A 21,095-nucleotide genomic window follows, 5' to 3' on the forward strand; every position below is an offset into this window, starting at 1 on the left:
TGGGGTGTGCCGTGTGCTTTCTTTCTCACCCAGGGCAAGTGCTGACCGTACCTCCTTCTGTCAACTCCTGCATCCAGTTGCTCCTTGAAGGTGCTAAGCCCAGGATCACTGAGGATTGATTCCCCCATTTCCTTTCTCTCTTCATCCACTTTCATTGCAATGAGAGAGAAATTTTGGCAGTCACACCATTGGGTTGCCTGGAAGTTAACTGGATCATTGTGTGGTGTTACTTCCTTAAAGGCATGTAGGGCCGAGTGTCAGGGCTGGGAATGGGAGTAGTGAGCCATTGTGTTTGCTGGGGTTCCATGGAGCAAACTGAGGGGTTCTATCTGCAGTTTAGAGCTGGAGGCTCTGGGTCCTTCCATGGGGCCGGGGTGACGAGCAGAGCTGGACTTGGGAGTCGTCATCTACGATCTGAGAGTCGGTGCCTCCGGCCATCCCAGGACGGAGCCAGCTTCTGCCCTTGGCCGAGGCGGGGCCAGTGGCCCCCACACTGGGCGCTGCAGGCCTTTGAAAGGTCGGCTTTTGTCTGCAGTTAACATCCTGAGGCCAAAGGCCACAGCCCTGTCTGTTTTGTACCCCGATGAATATATTTGGGTTTAATGGTTGCTGTGAATAATAATTTGGCTGAAAGGGAGATGGTTGGGGACTTCCCTGGTGGCGCAGTGGTTAAGAATCCGCCTGCCAAGGCAGGGAACACGGGTTCAAACCTGGTCCAGGAAGATCCCACATGCCACAGAGCAGCTAAGCCCGTGCACCACAACTACTGAGCCTGCCCTCTAGAGCCCGCGAGCCACAACTACTGAGCCCAGAGCTGCAACTACTGAAGCCCGCATGCTCTAGGGCCTGTGTACCACAACTACTGAGCCCATGTGCTGCAGCTGTTGAAGCCCGCATGCCTAGAGCCCATGCTCTGCAACAAGAGAAGCCTCCGCCCTGAAAAGCCCGTGCACCGGAATGAAGAGTAGCCCCCGCTCGCCACAACTAGAGAAGGCCCAGCGCAGCAACGAAGACCCAACGCAGGCAAAAGAAAAAAAAAGAAAAGAGATGGTCATTGGTGTCAGGGGTGCACAGATGTCTAGATTTTCAGTTTCTAGAGCTTAGATGGCCGGAGAACATAGAAAGACAAGAGGAACCTGCATTATTAACAAGAGGCATTGTGATGCCAGAGTGAGGCTCAGTTTGGGGCTTCATGCTTTAAGCCTGTGTTCTAACCGTGTGTGCCTCTCTCAGAAGCATTGAGGTTCCTGTGTCCATCGTCACATTTAGCAGCAGGAGACAGCATGCCTCCTTCTGTTGCTTTTGTTAAAAGAAACTTGTTGCTGTGAGGGAAGGAGTAGAAGGAGTTGATGAAATGATAAAAGGGAAAATGTCAGTAGTTGTCTTTGCTCTTGGTTACAATAGATATGAGACAAAAATAAGCTGCCCAGTCATGGTCCTTCCTAATCCCAGGAGACAGTTCTAGAAGCCAGTGTGGCCCCAGGGCTGCTGAGGAGGACGCTGCAGTTAGAGCGGCAGAGGGGTCACGGAGACGTTGGCAAAGGCCCAGTCTGGGTGCATCTGTGTCCTCTGACTCGAAAGTCACTCCATTTTGTTGGGGGTTATTTGATGATTTTTAAAAACTCTGTTTTCTGATTATAAAGCAGTGTAGCCTGTGTTCCTTGTATAAAGTATGGAGAATACCAAGCAGCGTCAAGGAGGAAACATCCCCCACCTGCTTCTCGGAGAGCGCTCTGCCGTCCACGTGCAGGCGAAATCTCTCTCCAGGCTTTCCCGTGTGACACACTCTCAAAGGGCCACGCCAAGGGCCTTCCCGCCACCTTCTGACCTGTGCGCTCATTAAGGAGGTGAAGGGAGATTGATGATCATTTAAAGAGCTTTTAAAGAAGTAGCCAGAAGCCTGTTTGTTCCATTTGTTTGTTCCAGTATAAGAAAAGACTGGAGCAGAGTGCATGTAAACACACATCTGCAAACGTGCTGGCCTGTCTCTGCCCCTTCCTGCCTTTGTCTCTGCTCTGACCTGGGCTCCCGCCCTGTTGCCTTCTGAGACTGGCCATGTCTCTCTCGCCTGCAGCAGCGACCCCCCAAGAAGACAGCGACGCCCAGAGGCTGGAGCGGAGAGTGCGCTGCGTGTCCGCCTGCCTGTCCGATTACTCGCTGGCCAGCGACAGCGGCGTGTTTGAACCTCCCACCGAAAGGTTAGAAGCTGACCTTCTGGCCTCCCTGGGCTGACTTCCCAGAAGGCACCCCTGCCGGGACCTGTCTGGCTTGACACTCTGTGTGTCTCCGGGGTGCAGCTTTCCTGGCTTCTCTCCATGCGGTAGGGGCCCTGAGCATCCCCACGGACCCCCTCTGCTCCCAGGTGGCGTCTGGGGACTGGCCTGGCTTCGGGCATCTAGCATGACTGCTTTCTCTCTGGCCCCGGGGGTTGGAAGGCATGAGCCCAGTAGAGCCGGAAAAGGAGAATCCGTGTGCGAGGGAGACCTGCTTTTCTGGAAAGGACATTCACTAGAAATGGATGTTCCCCCCGTCCCCTTTCCTTAGCTGGAGGAATCACTTTGCAAGGGCAAAACTCCTTGTGGGCTTTATTTTGTTTGAGACCTTTGATGTCATTTTTTCAGCTTAACCACTGGACCGCCAGGGAAGTCCCCCCTGCAAAGCTTTTAAGAGTATATGTTTTTGATCTTTGTCGTAAATATCACATGTGGTTTTGAGAGGTATTTTCTCAAAAAGGCCACTTCGTCAGCAGGTACCCTGGGAGGTGACGTCATGGATCCTGGGGACCTGCCGTGCCCTGCCAGTCACTTAAAGCATTTATTTATGTTGCAACTTAATAAAGCCCTTCTCAGTAAGAAGCACCCCTAGTGTGAGAGAGCTTCTGCCGAGTCCGAGGTAACCAGGCCCCCCCGGGATAACGCGGTGCCTTTCCGACTGTGTTCAGGAGTGAGGATGCTGACGACCCTGCGCGTGGAGACGCTTGCGGTAACGAGGGGCCCCAGATCCATGTTGGATTTTTGTGAGTACAGAAGACTCCTTCCCTGTTGCTCGTAAAGACGATGGGTAGATTGGGGCCCGCCCGGCGTCTCACACCTCCACACACAGGCCAGGAGGGATGGAGGGACCCGCGTGATCCGGCTGCTGCTCCCTGGCCTGGGTGCCCCCGGGCCCATCTCAGCGGTCTCAGGTGAAGGGACAGAGGTGGCGGGAAGGAGAGATGGGCAAGAGCGGCTCCATTGCCGTCCTCCAACAACGAGTCACAGCCGGGGACTCTCACCCCATGGGCACAGTCCGGCCCTCGGGGAAGTTCCCGCCGGAGCTGGGGTAGCCAGGTGCTGTGCAACACTAAGCGTTCTGGTTTCTAGCTACAGTGTCTAGAAAGGCAGTTACCAGCAGTGTTCAGACGAACGAGGCAGGATGGTCACATCCCAGCAGCTTTCTTTTGCTCACTCTTGTCATCCTAGTGTTTCTCGGCACTCGTGGCGTTCGGGCTCGGTCGCTCTCGGTGGGGGGCCGTGCTGTGCCCTCTGGCGTGTTGAGCAGCAGCCCTGGCCTCCGCCCACGACACGCAGTAGCCCCCCTCCACTCAGTGTGACAGTAAGAGACGCCTCTAGACTTTGCGCAGGTCCCCTGGGGGTGGGGTGAGGACCACTGCAGTCGTTCAAGCAGGATTTCTGCACCGTGGGGCATTTGCAGTCTGTGAACGTGCATTTTATTTTCTAGGCACGACAGTGCCAGCGAGTGTCTCCTCGTGAACGTGCTCCAGCTGAAGAACTTTGCCGGGCTGGTGGTGAAGGAAGACTGCAAAATGTAAGCTCCCGCGCCAGTGGGGGCCGTGTCCTCCCCCCGGGCCCTCCTCCACATGGCACCACTGGCTGACCTGCTGCACGTGGCAGTTTGGGGAGGGAAAAGACTGTCTTGGAACCTGAATTTACAATAAAACGCTAGGGGGTGTCTGTCTGAAATCTAAAGGATTGTAAGTTTTAAGAAGAGGCTGGTTTATTATTTGAGGCAGGTGGAGTTACTGGAGCCAGGCTGGTTATGTGCCGTGGCCATGCTGACAAAGTGCTGGGTGCCCATCATCAGCAGCGTTGGGGCTTAAAACGTCCATTCTGGTCACAAGGCTGGTGGCGACACAGCCACACTCGGCTCTTGCGATCTGATGAGGTGCCTGAAGAGGCCTCAGGCTGGGCTCAGGCATCCTTGTCCGAGCAGGGAGAAGGAAATCTGTGTTGTCCCCAGTGGGGAGATGGGTGCCCGATGGGGGTGTGAGGTCCCACTTACCCTGGCGGGTGAACCCACCGGTGATGGGTGTTCACGCCCGACGGTGCCCTCCCCTTCCGTGAGTCGTCTTGGTAAACTGGCCTCCCGAAGGCCTTGGAAGCAGCCTGGTTTTCAGCGGCTGAGGGTTCGCCCTGGGATTCTGCTCGCCCTGACGTGTACTTCACTCCACTGATGCTGGAGCTTCTTCTGGGTGCTGGCTTCCACGCTAGGGGTGGATAGGGCCGGGAGCCCAGCCCGGCTGGTGCCTGAGCACTCTGAGAGGCAAAGCAGGCAGAGCTTGGAGAGGGAGCCATGGGGCCGTGGAGAGATCAGTGCAGATGTTTTGCCACAAAGATGATGAAAGCAGAAAGTCTGTTTGACTCCCCCTGAAGTTATAATTGCTGATTTTTATGTTTTCTTTTTGCTAATTTTTTCTTTTCTTTTCTTTTCTTTTCCTTTTTTTTTTTCCTCTCCAAAGGTAGGTCAGTTCTTTGGACTTTCTTTTTGTTGAGAAAAGGGCTTTTTCCAAAGGACTTTTCAGTTTTACCTATTCACATCCAAAGCGTAACATACAGGGGTGTTCGTGTATGTGGTCCATGCTCTTTTCTCCCTGTCTCGATTCCAGACACATCTGCGTCTGTTTGCCTCCGCTTGACCCTGGCACACCAAACACGTTCTGCTCTAAGGCTCTGGAATTGAAAGCCCCCTTGGTGTTTAATGAAGTTTGCAGAATCCCCGTGCATTCAGACATGGTGATGTTGAAGTCACTTCAGTTATACATGTGCTCAGTGAATCCTCAGCTGCAGGAAGAACTGCTGGTACGGTGCCCTCCTCACCCTCTCCTTCCTACTTTCCACCCCTCTCTCCCCCTCTCTTTTTGTCAGTCTCTGACATCAGTCTTTCTATTGTCCTGTCTTCTCCCTTAATCCTGCTTTTCTTCCTGTCTCTCTTTCTCAGTTTCTGTCTGTTTTTCTGTTTGGTTACAGTTTGTTTCAGAGTAACATACAGATTAAAATCAGCAAGGGAGGAAGCATATAGGCCAGAGTCTAGGTGAGATCCAATCCTGAAGTTTCCATTTTCTTCACTGTGTGTTACCTTTTGTTGTCTGTCCTTGTTCCCTTCCTAGCAGTTTCTAATAGAGCTGAATAAGCAACATGAGAGCCATCCTCCCTAGGATCCTCCAACACCACTTTAACACTACTTTCATTTTACCTTAGTCCTGTTAGTAAGAATGAAATACTTTCATTCTTTCTGCTTAAGATTCAAGGGTAACCTTGATGCCCATTGGTTGTTAAGGTGTAGTCATTCAGGGCCTGTTGTGCCTTTTTTTTAAACACCACGCAGGGCATTGGTCAGATTAACTTGGCTGATTACGATGGTTCGAGCGAGATGCAGCTGCGCTGGTACTCGGTGCAGGTGTTCACTGGCCCTGAGCCCCCGTGGCGGGAGGACGAGCGGCTGGGACACAGCGACTCCCGGGACCCTGTGATGCCCCTTTACGTCTTCCCCGGAGCAGCCCGTGGGTGAACGCTGGACTCGGGGCAGACGTGTCTGCAGTAGAGGAATAGCTCAGATGGGCAGGCACCGCAGTAGAGGAATAGCTCAGATGGGCAGGCACTGCGAGGGAATCGCTTCCCGGCGGGTCCTTTCCAGCAGCACTTTCGTGTTGCTTTATTTCCATGGTTTTCCATAAAGAGCATCATGTTTCCAAAGCTTGCTACCTCTTCCTAATAGCTTTCTCTGGATTTATTTTCGAGAGGAATTTATTTCCAAAAGGGAAAGTGCACGGCAGAGCGGGAAGGGTGTGTGTTCAGGGATGAGCGGAGGCTGGGCGGGCTCGGGGAGAGGGGGTTCCGGGATGCTGGCGTCTTCAGCGGCTGCAACTGGGCGATACACACAGACAGACCCTCTTAATGAAAGGCCTTGTAGCTCTGTCTTCCCTACGAAACAGAACTGCCTTTCATTTTATAAGAAAAGCAACCGTCTTCAGTCACTGGTAGCAAATATTGGGTGTGTCTGCTGCTGTGCTCTGAGTGCAGCAGTAAAGTCAGTGCCCTGATGAACGTTTTGGGGGCTGTTGCCATGCCCGCCTTCAGGAGTTGGCAAGCCGACTCGGTGGACAGTGGCTGTAGCAGCTGCGCCCAGACCAGCCCCCCGCACCCAGAGCCCTGCTGCGTTGGTGTCAGCTCCATCCACGGACACACGTTTGCTGGCCAGGCAGACCCTTACGGCCCGGAGAAACTTCAGCCCCCACCTCTGAAGGTAAGAACAAAAGGACAAAGGATTTCGCGGATGTTTTGCCTCACAGCACCATGTGCTGCCCTGGAAGGAGGGCCTGTGTGCCCTACGCGAGGGAACTGAAGTGAGTGGCCTCAGATCTGTAAACAGCAGGTACCATGGAAACGTCTGTCTACTTTAAATTAAAAGGAAAGGACAACTAAATGGGGTGGATTTTTACTCCTTCAGGTGCCATCTTCAGGGCCGCGTGTGGCTCAGGGTGTTTTGTGCGTTCCTAACGTTTTGGACGCTTGTCGTTTTTCTCCGTTTCTGACATTAAGAGCAGTGAAGCATCCTTTTGGCCCTTCTGTTCACCTGATCCTAGTTGTGCCCATCACCGTATCTCCAGTGAGGAGATATTTGTTCCGAAACTATTCAGCACATAACAAACGGGGACATACAGCCCCTCGCTTGGCATCTTTCTAAAGTGGATTAAAGTGCATTACATCAGGAATAATTATTTTGGATTAGGCTGCCAATAATTATGATTGTTCTACTTTATAACACTTTTATTTACAATCATTGACCCAAATCAGAGTAAGCAGCCATGGGATGCAGTTTTGGTATTTCCCCCTCCCCCAACGTTTAAATTATGCCCTAGTCACTTTTGTTAATACTTCACATTTCCATTCTTTGTGTGTATATATGTGAGTGTGCACCCAGCTTCTTTTTCCTTCTGAATCATTTGAAAACTAATTCAAGATTGTGACACATTCCTCCTAAACAATTCAGTACAAATCTAAGAACAAGCACATTTTCATACTTAACAGTAGAGTTATACTCAGAAAATATAACAATGACATCGAGTATAAAGTCCACGCACAAAATTCCTCCGTTGTTCCGTTGTGCTTTGTTGACTGAAAAAAAAAAAAAAAAAGCACAATCTAAAAGCTGAGAATTCTGTTTTATTTGGCAGACTTTCTGAGGACTATAGCCTGGGAGACACCCTCTCAGGTAGCTCTGAGAGACTGCTCCAAAAAGGTAAGGGAGGAGCCAGGATATATAGGGGTTTTGCCACAAAAACCATGTAGTTGGAACATTGAAAGATTATAGTTAATTAAAGGAAACCAGGCACCTCAAGTTAAGCAATTTGTAGCACCACATTTCTCATCATAGAGACTTCAGAATTCAGTAGGCTAATAGCATGGTTGCTATCATTTAAGGCCTTTTGACTGAATTCTGTTACTCCTTCGATGTGGGAAACTATATCTTCCAGACCTACTGAAGGCACAAAAATAACTGGTAAGTAATCATACCAGTGAGATACAGATCTCTTGGTCCATTGGGCTCATACTGATGGTAAATTTGCTGGACTTATGTCTAAATTTTACATAAGTGGCCTTGAGCCCAAGGAAATCCTAAAGTACACCTTCCTAGCCATCCTGGTGGAAGCCAGGGCCGTATATTGGACCCACAAAGCCATTGAGTTCCATTACGTACGATCCACTGTATTCTCATCGCCTGACCCAGTCTGTTCCATACCTATCACTATCTTTAAGGGAGATGATATATTACCATTTTTCATAATGTACTAGTGTCATCAGGCTGATGATTTTTAGAGTGATTTAACTGTTCCCAACGTAGGGAGGTCTTTAAACTTAGACGGCCATAGCGTATTTGATGACCATTTTCAGCAGTAAAAATCCATCCCATAACTGAGGGAGGGTCACTCCTAATAATTAAAAAGTTACACCTTTTGATTGAAATTCAGTTCATTGTTCTGAGCTTGACTGACCTCAATGGAAAACTCATATTTATGGCTAGGGTCAGAATAAGTATGTTTGATTGGCCAAGTGAGGGGGTCCCATCTAGTAATATCAGTAGTGGCCTGACAGAACTATAATTTCTTTCTTCTAAAATAAATTTCCTGAGGGCCATCCAATCAGACCCTTGGAGTGGAGAAACCCACCAAGATAACCCAGAAGTACCGGGTGCAGGTAATTGACCATAGTCCCAACAATTGGAGCGATTTCTAAAATTTGCACAGAATCGTTCCCATTATAGGAAAACATTTGGTTTCTGTGCAGAAGTCCAAGAAACCAAGAATAAAATGTTGTAAATAACCGTATGGGTCAGGTCCAGCCTGTTGGGATAGCTGTCTATTTCTGATGTCACCTTCTCATCCTGGTGTTGGTGTTTCTTTCCTATTGGAGCATCACTTTAAGGTGAGTTTGAGGTCATCAGTCCTCCCTATAGACCAGTCTGGTGCAGGAGCCCTTTTTAGGTGGGAAGCATGAATCCTAGAGTCAGTTCCCTTCAGTTTTGCTGCCCATGAGTTAGTTAAAAGAACCTGATAAGGGACCTTGCATCTAGGGTGGAGGTAGTCTTTTAAATACTGCCTTTTCCAATGTACGTAATCTCCAGGTTGTAAGTCATGGGGCATATGATCTTCGTTTGAGGATAGATTACTATGATATGCTTCAGAAACAAGCTTAGAATATCCTTTGAAAAATGCAGTTAAGCCTATGCCATGATGTAATATGTCTCCTTTTAATAATATAAGTTAATATAGTTCATCATTCAATCTCATTGTTCTCCCTGTGATCATCTCAAAGAGAGGGAAGTGATGTTTGCCAAGAGAGGTGGATATGAGGTTGAGAACCAATGGAAGGGCCTTAGGCCAGGTGAGGAATAAGCATCCATAATTTTAGCCAGTTGTTTTTTAATTGTTCCATTTGTTCTTTCTACTAAACAGAAGACTGGGGATTATAAACACAATAGAAGTGCTGCGTAATTGGAAAAATCTTGCAAATTTTCTTAATAATTTGGCCAGTAAAATGAGTTCCTTTATCACTATGTATTTCTGAGGGGATTATTCAAAGAGGTATCACCCTTTCTAAAATTGATTTCTCTACTTACTGCACTGTGGCCTTTCTGCATGGGAATGCCTTAGCCCAATGTGAAAACATTCAAATTATAACAAGAATGTATTGATAACCTTCTGAGTGAGGCATTTGTATAAAATGAACATGCAAAATTTCAAAAAGACCTGCAGGTGATGGGAAATTTCTTTGAGAACTGTGTAAATGCTTCCCTGGGTTATATTTTGGACAAGTTGCACATCTTGAGTAAACCTTCTGGGCTATTGTAAAATAGGCTTTGAAAAATATTGTTTACGTCGTAATACCACCTTATCTGGGTTCCAATGAGTTAACTCATAAATATATTGTGAAATAGGATATTGAGCTCCAAACAGAAAGATAGGCTTTCCCTTTGGACCTGTCCACATCTCTTTGTTAGTTGACTCTTCCTCCATTCTGTGTTTAGGTGTCTTTTTCCTTTTTCTGAAAACTTTAACCATTTTCAGCAAACACCATTCCCTGAAACTTCAGCAGTATATCAGTAAGGTTACTGGGAGGCTGAAAGGGAAAGACAGTGGTTAGTTGGTTGTTGTTGTTTTTCAGAGCTGCTGTCGTGGCAGCATGATCGACTAGAGAGTTTCCTTTTGCTTCTGCAGTGTCAGCCTTTGAACGGCCCCATGCCTTAGTAACAGCAGGTGCACATGGCAACAGAATTGCATCTAATAATTCTGCTACTTGTTTCCCAGTTTTGGCAGGCTGTCCTGAGGTTGTTAAAAATCCCCCCTCTTTTTTTTCCCAAAAGCATACCAAAATCATGTGCCACCCCAAAAGTATAGAGGCTGGCAGTGTAAATGTTAGCAGATTTTCCTTTTGCCAAATGACAGACAGGCTCTTGTTCGTGCTGTTAGTTCAGCCTGTTGGGCAGAAAAGATATTAGGTAGGGCCCATTTTCAAGGATACACAGTGGAGAAACGACAGCGTTACTAGCCTGGTACATTCCACGAGGTCCTCTTAAGTATGAACCATCAGTGAATAACATAAAGTCAGGATTATACAGTGGGCTTTCTTGACAGTCAATCCTAGAAGATAAAAAACTGTCAGTTAAAACAATGCAATCATACTTTTCATTATTGCCATTTGATTCTTAAGATAAAAAATTGTCAGTTAAAACAATGCAATCTTACTTTTCATTATTGCTATTGATTCTTCTGGGAGCAAGGTCACTGGACTAAGTTCATTACACCTGTGGAGAATTATGTTTGGTGAGAGGAATACAATCTCATGATTACAATCTCAAGTTAAATGGCTCGCTGAATAAGGTTGTGTGTGAAGAGAGTTTAGTAGAGTTTTCATGGAGTGGGGAACAAAGACGGTGAGAGGGTGACTCATGACTGTCTCCTCTGTTGTCTGACAAACAACAGCTATTGCTGTGACAGCTTGGAGGCAAGGGGGAGGCCCTTAGCTACTGGATTTAGCTGCTGGCAGCAATATCCTATTGGTCATTAGTGACTGCCATACAGTTGAGTTAATACTCCTAGTGTGGCACCCTTGTTTTTATGCACAAAGAGAAAAAAAAGGGAAAATCATAGATCGGATGCCCCTTTGCCAGGAAGCCCTTTAGAGAAACCAGAGGCTTCGCAATGGTCAATTCCCCAACCAAGAGGTTCAGGTTCGTATTGTTTAGGCAAATTATCTATGGTCGAGACACTAAAGAAAAATTTGGAATCCAGCGCCTTTGGTAGCCTGCAAGGCCTAGAAATCCCCTTACTTGCCTTCTTGTTTTAGGAGCAGGGAAAGCCAAATTGCCTCTAGAGCAATTGAAACCCCTTCTTTAGATACCAAACATCCTAAGTATTATACATTAGCCTCACAAAATTGTAATTACTCTTTGGGTGCTTTATATCCCTTTGAGGCTAACTTCTGAAGCAAGTACAGGGTGTCTTGCTGATTATGTATCAAGGGTTTGAACACAACAGCAAATAATCTACATATGGTATGAAAATTGACTTATGAGGAAAAGCTGGATCACATTAAGTCCACATTTTAAAAAATTATTATTATTTTTAACATCTTTTTTGGAGTATAATTGCTTTACAATGGTGTGTTAGTTTCTGCTGTATAACAAAGTGAGTCAGCTGTACATATACATATATCCCCATATCTCCACCCTCTTACATCTCCCTCCCACCCTCCCTATCCCACCCCTCTAGGTGGTCACAGAGACCTGAGCTGATCTCCCTGTGCTATGCGGCTGCTTCCCAGTACCTATCTATCTTACATTTGGTAGTGTATATATGTCCATACCACTCGCTCACTTCGTCCTAGCTTACCCTTCCCCCTCCCCGTGTCCTCAAGTCCATTCTCTATGTCTGCATCTTTATTCCTGTCCTGCCCCTAGATTCTTCAGAACCAGTTTTAATTTTTATTCCATATATATATATTAGCATATGGTATTTGTTTTTCTCTTTCTGACTTACTTCACTCTGCATGACAGATTCTAGGTCCATCCACCTCATTACAAATAACTCAAGTTTTGTATATTTCTATGGCTGAGTAATATTCCATTGTATATATGTGCCACTTCTTCTTTATCCATTCATCTGTTGATGGACACTTAGGTTGCTTCCATGTCCTGGCTATTGTAAATAGAGCTGTAGTGAACATTATGGTACATGACTCTTTTTGAATTATGGTTTTCTCAGGGTATATGCCCAGTAGTGGGATGGCTGGGTTGTATGCTACTTCTATTTTTAGATTTTTAACAAATCTCCATACTGTTCTCCATATTGGGTGTATCAATTTACATTCCCACCAACAGTGCAAGAGGGTTCCCTTTTCTCCACACCCTCTCCAGCATTTATTGTTTGTAGACTTTTTGATGATGGCCATTCTGACTGGTGTGAGGTGATACCTCATTGTAGTTTTGATTTGCATTTCTCTAATGATTAGTGACGTTGAGCATCCTTTCATGTGTTTGTTGGAAATCCATATATCTTCTTTGGAGAAATGTCTGTTTAGGTCTTCTACTCATTTTTTGGATTGGGTTGTTTGTTTTTTTGATATTGAGCTGCTTGTAAACTTGGGAGATTAATCATTTGTCAGTTGCTTCATTTGCAAATATTTTCTCCCATTCTGAGAGTTGTCCTTTGGTCTTGTTTATGGTTTCCTTTGCTATGCAAAAGCTTTGAAGTTTCATTAGGTCCCATTTGTTTATTTTTGTTTTTATTTCCATGTTGCTAGGAGGTGGGTCAAAAAGGATCTTGCTGTGATTTATGTCATAGAGTGCTCTCCCTATATTTTCCTCTAAGAGTTTGTAGTGTCTGGCCTTACATTTAGGTCTTTAGTCCATTTTGAGTTTATTTTTGTTTATGGTATTAGGGAGTGTTCTAATTTCATTCTTTTACATGTAGCTGTCCAGTTTTCCCAGCACCACTTATTGAAGAGGCTATCTTTTCTCCATTGTATATTCTTGCCTACTTTATCAAAAACAAGGTGACCATATGTGCATGGGTTTTTCTCTGGGCTATCTTGTTCCATTGATCTGTATTTGTGTTTTTGTGCCAGAACCTTACTGTCTTGATTACTGTAGCTTTGTAGTATAGTCTGAAGTCAGGGAGCCTGATTCCTCCAGCTCAGTTTTTCTTTCTCAAGATTGCTTTAGCTATTCGGCATCTTTGGTGGTCCCATACAAACTGTGCAATTTTTTATGCTTGTTCTGTGAAAAATGCCCTTGGTAGTTTGATAGGGATTGCACTGAATCTGTAGCTTGCTTTGGGTAGTATAGTCATTTTCGCAGATGATACAACACTGTTTATATCATCTGTTTGTGTCATCTTTAATTTCTTCCATCAGTGTCTTACAGTTTTCTGCATACAGGTCTTTCGTCTCCTTAGGTAGGTTTATTCCAAGGTATTTTATTCTTTCTGTTGCAGTGGTACATGGGAGTGTTTCCTTAAATTCTGTTTCAGATTTTTCATCATTAGTGTATTGGACTGCAAGAGATTTCCGTGCATTAATTTTGATCGTACTACTTTACCAAATTCATTGATTAGCTCCAGTAGTTTTCTTGTAGCATCTGTAGGATTCTCTATGTATAGTATCATGTCATCTGCAAACAGTGACAGCTTAATGTCTTCTTTTCCAATTTGGATTCCATTTATTTATTTTTCTTCTTTGATTGCTGTGGCTAAAACTTCCAAAAGTATGATGAATAATAGTCGTGAGAGTGGACAACCTTGTCTTGTTCTTGATCTTAGAGGAAATGGTTTCACTTTTTCACCATTGAGAACGATGTTGGCTGTGGGTTTGTCATATATGGCCTTTATTATGTTGAGGTAAGTTCCCTCTATGCCTGCTTCTGGAGTGTTTTTATCATAAATCGGTGTTGAATTTTGTGAAAAGCTTTTTCTGCATCTATTGACATGATTATATGGCTTTTCTCCTTCAATTTGTTAATATAGTTTATCACATTGATTGATTTGCATATATTGGGATAAACCCCACTTGATCATGGTGTATGCTCCCTTTAATGTGCTGTTGGATGTTGTTTGCTAGTATTTTGTGGAGGATTTTTTCATCCATGTTCATCAGTGATAATGGCCTGTAGTTTTCTTTCTTTGTGACATCCTTGTCTGGTTTTGTTATCAGGGTGATGGTGGCCTCACAGAATGAGTTTGGGAGTGTTCCTCCCTCTGCTGTATTTTGGAAGAGTTTGAGAAGGATAGTTTTTAGTTCTTCTCTAAATGTTTGGTAGAATTCACCTGTGAAGCCATCTGGTCCTGTGAAGCCATCTGAAGCCATCTGGTCTGGGCTTTTGTTTGTTGGAAGATTTTTAATCACACGCTCAATTTCAGTGCTTGTGAGTGGTCTGTTTATATTTTCCATTTCTTCCTGGTTCAGTCTCAGAAGGTTGTGCTTTTCTAAGAATTTGTCCATTTCTTCCAGTTTGTCCATTTTATTGGCATATAGTTGCTTATAGTAATTTCTCATGATCCTTTGTATTTCTGCAGTGTTACTTCTCCTTTTTCATTTCTAATTCTATTGATTTGAGTCTTCTCCCTTTTATTCTTGATGAGTCTTGTTAATGGTTTATCAATTTTGTATATCTTCTCAAAGAATCAGCTTTTAATTTTATTGATCTTTGCTATCATTTCATTCATTTCTTTTTCATTTATCTCTGATCTGATCTTTATGATTTCCTTCCTCCTACTAACTTTGGGGTTTTTTTTTTTTTTGTTCTTCTTTCTCTAATTGCTTTAGGTGTAAGGTTAGATTGTTTATTTGGGGTGTTTCTTATTTCTTGACGTACGATTGAATTGTTATAAACTTCCTTCTTAGAACTGCTTTCGCTGCATCCCATAGGTTTTGGATCGTCGTGCTTTCATTCTTATTTGTTTCTAGGTATTTTTTTGATACCCTCTTTGATTTCTCCAGTGATCTCTTGTCTATTAAGTAGTGTATTGTTTAGCCTCCATGTGTTTCTATTTTCTACAAATTTTTTCCTGTAATTGATATCTAGTCTCATAGCATTGTGGTCAGAAAATATTCTTGATACGATTTCAATTTTCTTAAATTTGCCAAGGCTTGATATGTGACCCAAGATATGATCTATCCAGGAGAATTTTCCATGAGCACTAGAGAAGAAAGTGTATCCTGTTGTTTTTGGAAGGAATGTCCTATAAATATCAAATAAGTCCCTCTTGTTTAATGTATCATTTAAAGCTTGTGTTTCCTTATTTATTATCATTTTGGGTGATCTGTCCATTGGAGAAAGTGGGGTGTTAAAGTATCCTACTATGATTGTGTTACTGTCAATTTCCCCTTTTATGGCTGTTAGTATTTTCCTTATGTATTGAGATGCTCCTATGTTGGGTGCATAAATATTTACAATTGTTATATCTTCTTCTTAGATTGATCCCTTGCTCATTATGTAGTGTCCTTCTTTGTGTCTTGTAATAGTCTTTATTTTAAAGTCTATTTTGTCTGCTGTGAGAATTGCTACTCCAGATTTCCTTTGATTTCCATTTACATGTAATATCTTTTTTCCATCCCCTCACTTTCAGTCTGTATGTGTCCCTAGGTCTGAAGTGGGTCCCTTGTAGACAGCATATATACAGGTCTTGTTTTCGTATCCATTCAGGCAGTCTGTGTCTTTTGGTTGCAGCATTTAATCCATTTACATTTAAGGTAGTTATAGATAAGTATGTTTGTTCCTATTACCATTTTCTTAATGTTTTGGGTTTGTTATTGTAGGTCTTTTTCTTTTCTTGTGTTTCCTACCTAGAGAAGTTCCTTTATCATTCGTTGCAAAGCTGGTTTGGTGGTGCTGAATTCTCTTAGCTTTTGCTTATTTGTAAAAGTTTTAATTTCTCCATCGAATTTGAACGAGATCCTTGCTGGGTAGAATAATCTTGCTTGTAGGTTTTTCCATTTCATCACTTTAAATATGACTTGCTTCTCCCTTCTGGCTTGCAGAGTTTATGCTGAAAGATGATCTGTTAACTTTATGGGGATTCCCTTGTATGTTTTTTGTTGTTTTACCCTTGCTGCTTTTAATATTTTTTCTTTGTATTTCTTTTTTGATAGTTTGATTAATATGTGTCATGGCATGTTTCTCCTTGGATTTATCCTGTATGGGACTCTCTGCGCTTCCTGGACTTGGTTGACTATTTCCTTTCCCACGTTAAGGAAGTTTTCAGCTATAATCTCTTCAAATAGTTTCTCAGACCCTTTTTTTTTCCTTCTTTTTCTGAGACCCCTATAATTCGAATGTTAGTGCGTTTAATTTTTGCCCAGAGGTCTCTAAGACTGTCCTCAATTCTTTTCATTCTTTTTTCTTTATTCTGCTCTGTGGTAGTTAGTTACACTATTTTATCATCCAGGTCACTAATCTGTTCTTCTGCCTCAGTTATTGTGCTATTGATTCCTTCTAGAGAATTTTTTTTTCTTTCTAGAGAATTTTTAATTTCATTTATTGTGTTGTTCATCATTGTTTGTTTGCTCTTTAGTTCTTCTAGGTCCTTGTTAAATGTTTCTTGTATTTTCTCCATTCTGTTTCCAAGAATTTGGATCATGTTTACTATCATTACTGTGAATTCTTATTCAGGTAGACTGCCTATTTCCTCTTAATTTGTTTTGTCTGCTGGGTTTTTATCTTGCTCCTTCATCTGCTGTGTGTTTCTCTGTCTTCTCATTTTGCTTAACTCACTCTGTTTGGGGTCTCCTTTTCTCAGGCTGCAGGTTCATAGTTCCTGTTGTTTTTCGTGTCTGCCCGCACTGGGTAAGGTTGGTTCAGTGGGCTGTGTAGGTTTCCTGGTGCAGGGGACTGGTGCCTGTGTTCTGGCGGATAAGGCTGGATCTTATTTTTCTGGTGGGCAGGTCCACGTCTGGTGGTGTGTTTTGGGTTGTGTGTGAACTTAGTATGATTTTAGGCAGCCTTTCTGCTAATGGGTGTGATTGTGTTCCTGTCTTGCTAGTTGTTTGGTATGGGGTGTCCAGCACTGAAGCTTGCTGGTCACTGAGTGGAGCTGGGTCTTAGTGTTGAGATGGAGATCTCTGGGTGAGCTTTCGCTGTTTGATATTGCATGGAGCCGGGAGGTCTCTGGTGGACCAGTGTACTGATCTCGGCTCTCTCACCTCAGAGGCACAGGCCTGACACGTGACCAGAGCACCAAGGCCCTGTCAGCCACACAGATCAGGAGAAAAAAAAAGAAAGAAAGAGAGAGAGAGAGGGAGGGAGGGAAGGAGGGAGGAAGAAAGTTATTAAAATAAAAAAATTATTAAAAATTGAAAAAATTAAAAAGTAATTAAGAAGAGAAAAATAAAAAAGAAAGAAAGAAAGAAAAGCATAACCAAACCAAAAAACACATCCACCAATGATAGTAAGTGCTAAAACCTATACTAAAGAATGGACAGACAGAACCCTAGGACAAATGGTAAAAGCAAAGCTGTACAGAGAAAATCGCACCAAGAAGCATACACGTACGCACTCACAAAAAGAGAAAAAGGAAAAAAATATATATCTATATATTAAAAAAAAGGAAGAGAGCAACCAAATAAATAAATCTACCAATGATAATCAACTCTAAGTACTAAACTAAGATAAAAATAAAACCAAAAAGAAATTAAGCAAACCTCAAGTCTACAGTTCCTCCCAAAGTCCACCTCCTCAATTTGGGATGAATCGTTGTCTATTCATGTATTCCACAGATGCAGGGTACATCAAGTTGATTGTGGAAATTTAATCCTCTGCTCCTGAGGCTGCTGGGAGAGATTTCCCTTTCTCTTCTTTGTGCTCACAGCTCCCAGGGCTCAGCTTTGGATTTGGCCCTGCCTCTGCGTGTAGGTCGCCGGTGGGCGTCTGTTCTTCTCTCAGACAGGACGGGGTTAAAGGAGCCGCTGATTCGGGGGCTCTGGCTCACTCAGGCCGGGGGGAGGGAGGGGTACGGATGTGGGGTGAGCCTGTGGCCACAGAAACCAGCATGACGTTGCACCAGGCTGCGGTGCGCCTTGTGTTCTCCCGGGGAAGTTGTCCTTGGATCATGGGACCCTGGCAGTGGCGGGCTGCACAGGCTCCTGGGAGGGGTGGTGTGGATAGTGACCTGTGCTTGCACACAGGCTTCTTGGTGGTGGCAGCAGGCAGCTTTAGCGTCTCAATCCCGTCTCTTGTGTCCTCACTGACAGCCGCGGCTCACACCCGTCTCTGGATCTCGTTTAGGCCATGCTCTGAATCCCCTCTCCTCGCGCACCCCGAAACAATGGTCTCTTGCCTCTTCGGCAGCTCCAGACTTTTCTCTGGACTCCCTCCCGGCTAGCTGTGGCGCACTAGCCCCCTTCAGGCTGTGTTCACGCAGCCAACCCCAGTCCTCTCCCTGGGACCTGCCCTCCGAAGCCCGAGCCTCAGTTCCCAGCCCCCGCCCGCCCCGGTGGCTGAGCAGGCAAGCGTCTCCGGCTGGTGAGTGCTGGTCTGCACCGAGCCTCTGTGCGGGAATCTCTCCGCTTTGCCCTCTGCACCCCTATTACTGCCCTCTCCATGGCTCCGAAGCTTCACCCCACTGCCCACCCCATCTCCGCCAGTGAAGAGGCTTCCTAGTGTGTGGAATCTTTTCCTCCTTCACAGCTACCTCCCAAGGTTCAGGTCCCATCCCTATTCTTTTGTCTCTGTTTTTTCTTTTTTCTTTTGCCCTACCCAGGTATGTGGGGTGTTTCTTGCTGTTTGGGAAGTCTGAGGTCTTCTGCCAGCGTTCAGTAGGTGTTCTGTAGGAGTTGTTCCACGGGTACATGTATTTCTGATGTATTTGTGGAGAGGAAGATGACCTCCATGTCTTACTCCTCTGCCATCTTGAAGGTCTCCCCTGTAAGTACACTTTTAATATCTGGGAAAAGTAAGTGGGGCTTTCAGTGTAGCCCTGTGGCATCATGGTCCATGTATATTATAGTTCATTCCAAGCAAAGGCAAAAAGATATTGGGCATCAGGATGTACAGGGATACTAAAGAATGAACTGCAGAAATCTTTCACAGTAAAGAAGTCACTATTTTAGGGATATAGGACAGTAAGGTATGGGTATTTGGCACTGCACAATAGCAAGGAAGATAGTAGCACTGATAGATCTCAAACCTTGTACAAATCTCCAATTCTTGCCATTAGATTTTTTTGTTTACATCTTTATTGGAGTATAATTGCTTTACAATGTTGTGTTAGTTTCTGCTCTATAACAAAGTGAATCAGTTATACATATACATATGTCCCCATATCTCTTCCCTTGCGCGTCTCCCTCCCTCCCACCCTCCCTATCCCACCCCTCCAGGCGGTCACAAAGCACCGAGCTGATCTCCCTGTGCTGTGCGGCTGCTTCCCACTAGCTATCTACCTTACATTTGGTGGTATATATATGTCCATGCTTCTCTCTCGCTTTGTCACAACTCACCCTTCCCTCTCCCCATATCCTCAAGTCCATTCTCCAGTAGGTCTGTGTCTTTATTCCTGTCTTACCCCTAGGTTCTTCATGACGTTTTTTTTTCCTTAAATTCCATATATATATATGTGTTAGCATACGGTATTTGTCTTTCCCTTCCTGACTTACTCACTCTCTGTGACAGACTCTAGGTCCATCCACCTCATTACAAATAGCTCAATTTCGTTTCTTTTTATGGCTGAGTAATATTCCATTGTATATATGTGCCACATCTTCATTATCCATTCATCCGAGGATGGACACTTAGGTTGTTTCCATCTCCAGGCTATTGTAAATAGTGCTGCAATGAACATTATGGTACATGACTCTTTTTGAATTATGGTTTTCTCAGGGTATATGCCCAGTAGTGGGATTGCTGGGTCATATGGTCGTTCTATTTGTACTTTTTTAAGGAACCTCCATACTGTTCTCCATAGTGGCTGTACCAATTCACATTCCCACCAGCAGTGCAAGAGTGTTCCTTTTCTCTGCACCCTCTCCAGCGTTTATTGTTTCTAGATTTTTTGATGATGGCCATTCTGACTGGTGTGAGATGATATCTCATCGTAGCTTTGATTTGCATTTCTCTAATGATTAATGATGTTGAGCATTCTTTCATGTGTTTGTTGGCAGTCTGTATATCTTCTTTGGAGAAATGTCTATTTAGGTCTTCTGCCCATTTTTGGACTGGGTTGTTTGTTTTTTTGTTGTTGAGCAGCATGAGCTGCTTATAAATTTTGGAGATTAATCCTTTGTCAGTTGCTTCATTTGCAAATATTTTCTCCCATTCTGAGGGTTGTCTTTTGGTCTTGTGTATAGTTTCCTTTGCTGTGTAAAACCTTTGAAGTTTCATTAGGTCCCATTTGTTTATTTTTGTTTTTATTTCCATTTCTCTAGGAGGTGGGTCAAAAAGGATCTTGCTGTGATTTATGTCATAGAGTGTTCTGCCTATGTTTTCCTCTAAGATGTTGATAGTTTCTGGCCTTACATTTACGTCTTTAATCCATTTTGAGCTTATTTTTGTGTATGGTGTTAGGGAGTGATCTAATATCATACTTTTACATGTACCTGTGCAGTTTTCCCAGCACCACTTATTGAAGAGGCTGTCCTTTCTCCACTGAACATTCCTGCCTCCTTTATCAAAGATAAGGTGACCATATTTGCGTGGGTTTATCTCTGGACTTTCTATCCTGTTCCATTGATCTATCTTTCTGTTTTTCTTTTTTGCCAGTACCATACTGTCTTGATTACTGTAGCTTTGTAGTATAGTCTGAAGTCAGGGAGCCTGATTCCTCCAGCTCCGTTTTTTGTTCTCAAGACTGCTTTGGCTATTCGCGGTCTCTTGTCTTGCCATACAAATTGTGAAATGTTCTGTTCTAGTTCTGTAAAAAATGCCAGTGGTAGTTTGATAAGGATTGCATTCAATCTGTAGATTGTTTTGGGTAATAGAGTCATTTTCACAATATTGATTCTTCCAATCCAAGAACATGGTATATCTCTCCATTTATTTGTATCATCTTTAATTTCTTTCATCAGTGTCTTATAATTTTCTGCATACAGGTCTTCTTTCTCCTTAGGTAGGTTTATTCCTAGATATTTTATTCTTTTTGTTGCAGTGGTATATGGGAGTGTTTTCTTGATTTCACCTTCAGATTTTTCATCACTAGTGTATAGGAATGTCAGATATTTCTATGCATTAAATTTTGTATCCTGCTACTTTACCAAATTCATTGATTAACTCTAGTAGTTTTCTGGTAGCATCTTTAGGATTCTCTAAGTATAGTATCATGGCATCTGAAAACA

The 21,095-nt window shown here is 44.1% G+C and overlaps 1 protein-coding gene across 1 annotated transcript in view; it reads left to right on the forward strand.

Moving 5' to 3' along the window:
• LOC117310625 (protein WWC3-like) overlaps window positions 1-21,095 on the forward strand; it is a 160,262-nt gene that overhangs the window by 120,604 nt on the left and 18,563 nt on the right. The window contains 6 exon segments of the mRNA XM_073799779.1: window positions 2,075-2,198; window positions 2,942-3,016; window positions 3,721-3,807; window positions 4,886-5,078; window positions 5,605-5,783; window positions 6,357-6,522. Coding sequence (XP_073655880.1) covers window positions 2,075-2,198; window positions 2,942-3,016; window positions 3,721-3,807; window positions 4,886-5,078; window positions 5,605-5,783; window positions 6,357-6,522 — 824 coding nt within the window.

This window comes from Tursiops truncatus (assembly GCF_011762595.2).
Source record: "Tursiops truncatus isolate mTurTru1 chromosome Y unlocalized genomic scaffold, mTurTru1.mat.Y SUPER_Y_unloc_1, whole genome shotgun sequence".
NCBI classification, from domain to species: domain Eukaryota; kingdom Metazoa; phylum Chordata; class Mammalia; order Artiodactyla; family Delphinidae; genus Tursiops; species Tursiops truncatus.